Source organism: Sinocyclocheilus rhinocerous, unplaced genomic scaffold, assembly GCF_001515625.1.
Source record: "Sinocyclocheilus rhinocerous isolate Xijiao unplaced genomic scaffold, SAMN03320098_v1.1 scaffold1004, whole genome shotgun sequence".
NCBI lineage: Eukaryota > Metazoa > Chordata > Actinopteri > Cypriniformes > Cyprinidae > Sinocyclocheilus > Sinocyclocheilus rhinocerous.
In genome coordinates this window covers 1,117,488-1,125,073 of record NW_015627248.1, presented here as the reverse complement: position 1 = coordinate 1,125,073, position 7,586 = coordinate 1,117,488, and the positions used below count along the sequence as shown (strand labels likewise).

At 43.4% G+C, this 7,586-nt stretch overlaps 1 protein-coding gene and 1 pseudogene across 1 annotated transcript in view; one reads left to right on the top strand and one right to left on the bottom strand.

The window, feature by feature from the left end:
• Positions 1-3,375, bottom strand: part of LOC107725803 (EMILIN-1-like) — a 34,716-nt gene extending 31,341 nt beyond the window's left edge. Inside the window, exon 1 of the mRNA XM_016535209.1 lies at positions 2,811-3,375. Coding sequence (XP_016390695.1) covers positions 2,811-2,962 — 152 coding nt within the window. The 5' untranslated portion in view covers positions 2,963-3,375. The remainder of the gene's footprint in view (positions 1-2,810) is intronic.
• Positions 3,376-6,135: 2,760 nt separating this feature from the next.
• The window catches only part of LOC107725793 (craniofacial development protein 2-like), a 9,965-nt pseudogene continuing 8,514 nt past the window's right edge, over positions 6,136-7,586 (top strand).

Here is a 7,586-nt window from a genome sequence, read left to right as displayed (position 1 = left end):
AGAACCTTGAATATGTCCATTCAGCCAGGAGGCTGAGCTCCCGACAGGCTCGCTGGGCCCTCTTCTTTGGCCGATTTAATTTCACCCTGTCTTTCAGGCCCAGGTCCAAAAATGTCAAGCCCGATGCACTTTCTCGTCTGTTCGAGGCCCCTGGGGAGGAGGAATCAGTTGACACCATTTTGCCCAAGGAGGTGGTGGTGGGATCCCTCTCCTGGGGCATCGAAAGACGAGTAGAGGAGGCTTTACTTAAAAGCCCAGGGCCAAGGGGGGTTCCGGCGGGCAGTCTGTTTGTTCCTTCTGAACTACGATCCGAAGTAATCCAGTGGGGTCACTCATCCAGGCTAGTCTGTCACCCAGGAGTCCGGAGGTCGCTGGCTGCCATCCGTCAGCGATTTTGGTGGCCGTCCATGGCCAAGGATGTCAGGCAGTTCGTGGCTGCCTGCTCGGTGTACGCTCGGAACAAGACTTCCAATGTGCCTCCCGTTGGTCTGCTCCGCCCTTTGGCCACCCCTTCTCGCCCCTGGTCACACTTGGCCCTTGATTTTGTCACTGGCCTCCCGGACTCTAAGGGCAACACCGTCATTCTCACGGTGGTGGACCGTTTCTCCAAGGCGGCCCATTTCATCCCCCTTCCCAAGCTCCCCTCAGCCAAGGAGACTGCGCAGGTGGTGGTTGATCACGTATTCCGGATTCATGGTCTTCCGGTCGACGTGGTCTCCGATAGGGGTCCCCAGTTTGTCTCCCAGTTTTGGAGGGAATTCTGTCGGCAGATCGGGGCCTCTACGAGTCTGTCTTCAGGATTCCATCCCCAGACCAACGGGCAGTCTGAGCGGGCAAACCAGGATTTAGAGCGCGCTCTCCGCTGCCTGGCATCCCACAATCCGAGCTCCTGGTGCCAACAGCTGTCCTGGGTAGAGTACGCCCATAATTCCCTTCCGGCCTCTGCCACAGGTATGTCCCACTTCCAGTGTTCTGTAGGTTATCAACCCCCCTTGTTTCCCACACAGGAACCCGAAGCTGCGGTCCCGTCTGCCTTGGCTTTCGTCCGACGGTGTCGACGCACCTGGAAGCTAAGGTGGCCTTGGCCCAGGCGAATAGGCGGACCAAAGCAGCGGCAGATCGTCACCGGACTCCTGCCCCCCGTTATATGTATGGTCAAAGGGTATGGCTCTCCACCAAGGACCTGCCTCTCAGGGTAGCCTCACGCAAGCTGGCACCCAGGTTCATTGGCCCATACCGGATCACCAAGGTCCTGAGTCCGGCAGCGGTGCGGCTCAAGCTTCCTACCATGCTTGGTCGGGTGCACCCTGTGTTTCATGTCTCAAGGGTGAAACCTGTGTTGTATTCCCCTCTTGTTCCCTCTGCCCCAACCCCCCCTCCCCCCCGTCTAGTGGATGGCTCCCCGGTCTATACCGTGCGGAAGTTGCTAGATGTCAGACGTAGGGGTCGGGGCTTTCAATATCTTGTGGACTGGGAGGGCTATGGTCCGGAGGAGAGGAGCTGGATTCCAGCCCGGGACATTTTGGATCGGACGCTGGTCGAGGACTTCTGTCGGCGACGAGGTGAGCCCCTTCCTGCGGCGCCTGGTGGCGTCCGTCGGAAGGGGGGTACTGTCATGTCCTTTGTTTGATCACCCTGTCCTTCGGTTTTTGGGCTGTGTATCTGTCTGCATGTTGTGAACACATGGTGTTTTGTTTTGATCGTTCACCATGTACTCTTCTGTGGCGTTCCTCCCTCCCTCTCGTTACCACCCGTATTGCTCATTATTGTTTGATTTCGCTCACCTGAATTCAATGTTCTGTTAGTCTCCTGCTCTATTTATTCCCCTCTTGTGTGTCGTCCAGTGCTAGATCGTTGTTCGCCAGTTCGCCAACACTCAGCCGTCTGGTCTGGTCCTGTCTAGTCTTGTCTGTCCGTGCCATTGTCGGCTCCCTGTCAGGTTGTTGTTGCTTCTTCCATTTGTTTTGTTTTTCTATTTTTCTCCTGCCCCGTTTCCTAGGCCAGGCGTCTGCATCCCCGCAGAAGTTTTTCGCCCCGCTCGGACGCCGGCTCCCTCGCCACTTCCTCCCCTCTCCACTCTCGAATTCCTCATGCGGCCGCGCCGTTGAGCGCCCTCTGCCGGGTGTTTTTGCAAGAGAGTTTTTGTTGCTCAGTTTTTCTGTTGGACTATTTTTCCTAACGCCCTGGCTTTTTGTTATTTATTTCAAGGAATTGCCCTCTTGGTTTGGACTTATTATAAATAAACTGTTTTTTCGCTGAAGCCTGCATCTGTGTCCGTGTGGTGTGCGTGACACCAAGGTAATGGTATCATAAAGTAATAATATGCTACTTTTATATACATCACTGTAATAATAATAATAATAATACTAATTATATATATATTATATTATATATATAAGGCGCATATATATGCATCTATTTATCCATCAATCCATATGTTAATCTATCTATCTATCTATCTATCTATCTATCGTGGAACCACGGTAATGGTATCATAAGGTAATAACAAGGTACTTTCATGGTACTTTTATCATGGTATATATATATATATATACACACACACACACACACACACACACACTGTGGCACATTTATATGCATTTATTCATCCATCTATTTATCCATCCATCTTTCTATCTATTTATCTATCTATCTATCATATTAAAGTGGAACCAATGTAATAAACTAATAATATGGTACTTTATTAGCAACATGGCACATCTTCTTTCACAATACAGACTCTTTCTTTCTCTCGTCATATTAAGAATATGAGAGCGCAGATTGATTTGCTGAAATGAAAATGTTATTACCTGTGTCTGCTCGCTGCTCTCGCCCCGTTTAAAGGCTGAGTCTGAGTCTGGGTCCCTGCGTAAAGGTTATACCGCTGAGGATACGACGCGCTCCTTACATCTCCAGAGAAAACCAACACCAGCATCGATATCAAGAGAACTGCTCCATCCATCACAGCGCACGTCGTTCTGAAACGGTGTCTAACACTATATAACTAATGAATTCTCTGTAACGATCCTTTATTCCACCAAAAATTGCGCTTTCACGGTGTCTAGAGGAGCTTCTTTCCACTCCCAGAAGTTCGTACTATCGATCCATTATGCGCGTCCTGAGCGCTGCTTACAAAATTGTCGAATAAATCTCTCAAGTCGACGCGTAACGGCGCTTTCCCTCCTTTTGCGCTGATAAAACAATCTAAACTCCCGCTATCCTTCTTTAGGATGGTTTGTAATATTTGTCGGTACATCCAAACAAAGCAATCCAGAGGCTTCCTGAAATCTGGAGGAGTTTTCTTGGAAAGGAGATGCAGTGAGTTTGGAGTGAGGGGAGCCAGTGCGCTCTGACGCACTCCAACGTCCCCAACACACACACACTCTCTCTCTCTCTCTCCTCATCTCCCTCCCCTCTAGAAACCCTCCCTCCAGTGCACTGATGACAGAATCACAGCCATCTATGCTTAAAAAAATCAGCAGGACCACGTGTGTGAATACTAGGGGTGAATATGAAATCTTAGTGGCATACAATGGTGAGCAGCAGTGATTGAAAGCATATGGCCGCTTGATAGTATGGCTGATGTCCCACATCCGATCTTTATTGTGGTTACTTTAGGTGAAGAGAGCAGCTTTTGCGCTTTCAAGAGCCCAGTTTGAGTTCTTTGTGCAGTTGTTCTTGTAATAATTCTTAGTTTTGTTAAGGTTCAGTTAGATTAAACATGAAATCTACACATAAATGTACACATAAAATCTCAGAAGGAAAGTATCTCACAGTAAATTTCTCAAAATCTGTCAAGAAGGTGTCCAGGTCATATTTAGCTAACTAACTAACTAACTAACTAAATATCTAACTAAATAACTAAAAAAATAATTTTCAGTTATTAAGTGTTTTATTAATGTTTTAATATAAAATTCTATTTATTATATTTCATTTTTGCAATTACTTTATTTTCATGACAATTAAACACTTTACCCCTTAATTCTCATTAGTGTAAAGCAAGGGAAATATATTTAAATAGCTAATTATTTAAATATCAAGGGTTATTTGCTGTACTGTAATTTATGCAGATTTAAAATTAGTAAAATATTGCAGAATCAGAAATGTATGTAAGCCCATTTCTGCCACGGGATAAAAAAAATAAAAAAGGTAACTGACTTTTCATCTCACAATTGAGACTTTTTTCTCGCAATAAGAAAAAGTCAGGATTGCGTGATATAAAGCCAGAATTCAATCTCAGAAAAGTTGTAATTGTGAGATTAAAAATGACCTTTTTAAATTTTTTATTCCATGGTGGAAACAAAAACACAGAATTGAGATGTAAGCTAAGAATTCAGAGAAAAAAATCAGAACTGCGAGATATAAACTCAGAATTGCGAGATGTAAACTTAGTTAAATTATAATTTTTATTTCACAATTCTGACTTTTTCCTCACAATTCTGAAAAAAAAATTGCAAATACTTTTTGTGGCGAAAACAGGCTTCCATGGTAATGCCACTGAGAATAATGGGTATTGCAAAAACAAGTCACAACAACTTCCTAACATATTTTTTATTATTATTTATAGTTTTTATTTTATTTATGTATTTATTACACAGTGTACACAATGTAATATGTTTGTGCAAAAATCTGCTTAATTGTCATAAAAATATTGTTACAATGAAAGAAATAAGCTAATTAAAATTTAAATTTTTATATGGTGAAATATTAACAGGAGATGAGATTCCCGCTCCGTTTTAAGACAAACTATGTGGAAAGGTGACATGGTGTATGGTTTCACCTTTCTTACCGTCCTTTTCTGACTTATCTGTAATGTTTATGCTGATTAGAGGATTTGCGTAGACAATTCAAAAATAGTTCTCATTTGCCGTAAATGTCAGCCAACTGTGTGCTATTTTAAAAAATGTTAATGGCCTCTATTTTAAAACAGATCTCAGATGAATGTTTAAAGAATGTTTATCACTGGTTTATCTCTGAGAGATCTATCCTTTCCAGTCCTTTGAAGCCCTACAGCTGTGAAAAACTATTTGTTACACTTTCCAAATGTGGGGGGAAAAAAGTGAGAGAAAATAGCAAAGCAGCCTGCTGTTCTTCAACAGAGGAATGTAAACCAAACATCTGTGGTTTTGAAGACAATGACAAACAGGATCAAAAATCAGGAAACTGAATATACCAACATAGAGGAGTGAACTGTAATGCCTGTATCTGTATGTGTGAAAGAAAAAGACAGACAGACAGAGGTAAGGGGCAGCACAGCCGGTCGTAAGCAGAGCTTTTCTGCTGTCACTCATTGTGGGGACAGAATAAGGCGGAGATGTGAAGCATTTCAGTAATGCTCTCCATTCAACCATAACCACCTGTAACAGTGCCCTGAGTTGACCTCAGGCATCAAACAGACCCCCAACTCGCCTAATTTACCACCTCCCAGCTCAGTCATGCATGTTCAGACAAGAACTCAACACCGGGAGGTTTATATGCAAGGTATCAGCTGTAACAGATATTGACAGAGTTATGCAGAGCTAGTAGATCGAGTCTTATTAGACAAATAAATTGTTCAAAATGCATTTGGGAAGTCCTGACCATCTTTGTGCCAGCGTTACATCCTTTTCAGCACAAATCCACAGTCAGTCTTTTGTCCTCGTCTGTCAGAACAATTCGACAGGCTTCTCACCAATAAAAAAGGCCTGTTGTGCCTGAGGCCGGGGAGCTGCAGCGTGGCAGAGGAGCTTTGAAGTGAATGAGGACAGGCTCAGCTGATGATATAGCCGGTTAACCTTTGTCAGGGAGCTCGGGTGGGCAAGAGATGCTGTGTGGTGGCAGCACGCAGTTAAAGACTGTAATCATTAAACAGAAACACATGTTTCTTAAAGGGCAAATTATACTTGCTGAGCTCTTTTATTTTCCCAATAAAAGTATACAATTACATGGCTGTTCAATTAAAAACAAATACCTTACTCCCAGGGAAAAAAAAAAAAAGTCACCACCTCCTGCAAGTTTATTAGGATGATTAAATAATATAATATAATAATATAATATATACATTTTATTATATATTGACATTTATTTGCTACGGAAATGACAAGGGAAAATACATTGAATGAAACTGGACGCGGGACCTCGGATCTAGATCCTAATATGAAGGTGTTTGACCAAATCCATTGTGGAGTCCAGCACCTGATGACGGATACAATGTTTACTGCAAAGAAGATCACCCGAATGGGAACTTGGAACGTACGTACACTTCATCAAAGCAGCCGGCTAAATCAGTTACTTAAGGAATTTGAGCAACATCGATTGGATCTGCTTGGCATCAGTGAAGTTCGATGGACAGAGAGTGGTGAAATGACAAGTGATGGAAAGAAGATCCTGTACTCCAATATTAACAGCAAACACGTCCTTGGGGTTGTACTGCTCCTCAGGAAACAAACGATACGAGCCCTGGTTGGGTGGAAGACGTTTTGCAATCGGATCATCACGGCCCATTTTGCATCGGGCCATATACGGACAACGGTCATTCAGGTTTACGCACCAACTGAGGAAGCAGATGAGGCTGAAAAGGAAGAGTTTTACGATGTGCTACAGACCGTGATTGACGAAAAACCGAGACATGATCTCAAACTCATTATTGGTGACATGAATGCTCACTTCAGCCACGACCGCCAGGGCTTCAAAGACAACATTGGACCTTTCACATCCTCGAAACGCCTGTTGGACAATGGAGAACGGTTGATGTCGTTTTGCATATAAAACAACCTTTGCGTAGGAAATACCTTTTTCCAACATAAGAGGATTCACAAGATCACATGGCGCTCACCAAATGGACTCACATTTAATGAGATTGACCATGTCTGCATTAGTCAACAGTGGAGGACAGCTTTGCGGGACATGAGGGTCTTCCATGCGGCAGATGTGGGTTCAGGGCCCGTATTTATGAAGCTTCTTAAAGTGCCATTTTAGTCTTAAGTGCTGAGAATTCATTAAATTTACTCCTACTTTCAAACTTAAGTATAAAAGCAAGTTATCAAATTTCTTAAAGCTAAGAATCAGTCTTACTCTCCCAGTTATTTAAGACAGCTCGAGAGGTCTCTTAAGTGGTTAGGAGTTGCCAGTAGGGGTTTGTGATGGCGCTGAGGAGACAGAGACGTGTGCAAATCGTTCAGGAGAGGAAGAATGTTCTTGAAATTTTTGACGCCAAGCAGTTAATAAAACAGTTACATTTCCTCAGTTATTCAAACAGAAACGAGCAAAGAATATTTACATTACCAAAGAACATCATAACTGACTTCAGTCTAGCACGAGTATTATATGCTCTTTAAAAACACTCCCGTTATGATCAGTGAAGCTACCTACACTCTATCATGAATAAATCTCTTACCCCTTATTTACACTGCACACGTCTGCGGTGTGTTACGGCACCGACACGGCCACCGGAGCTGATCACCATTTAACCATTCAATGTGAATTTATCTGAGAATATTCTTAAATAAGAAAATCTATTCAGTGATTGGTCCATGCATATTTCGTCATTCAAAATCCCGTTTGTGGCACAGCAAAGTGTCATGAATCAACTCGAAGACTGACACTTA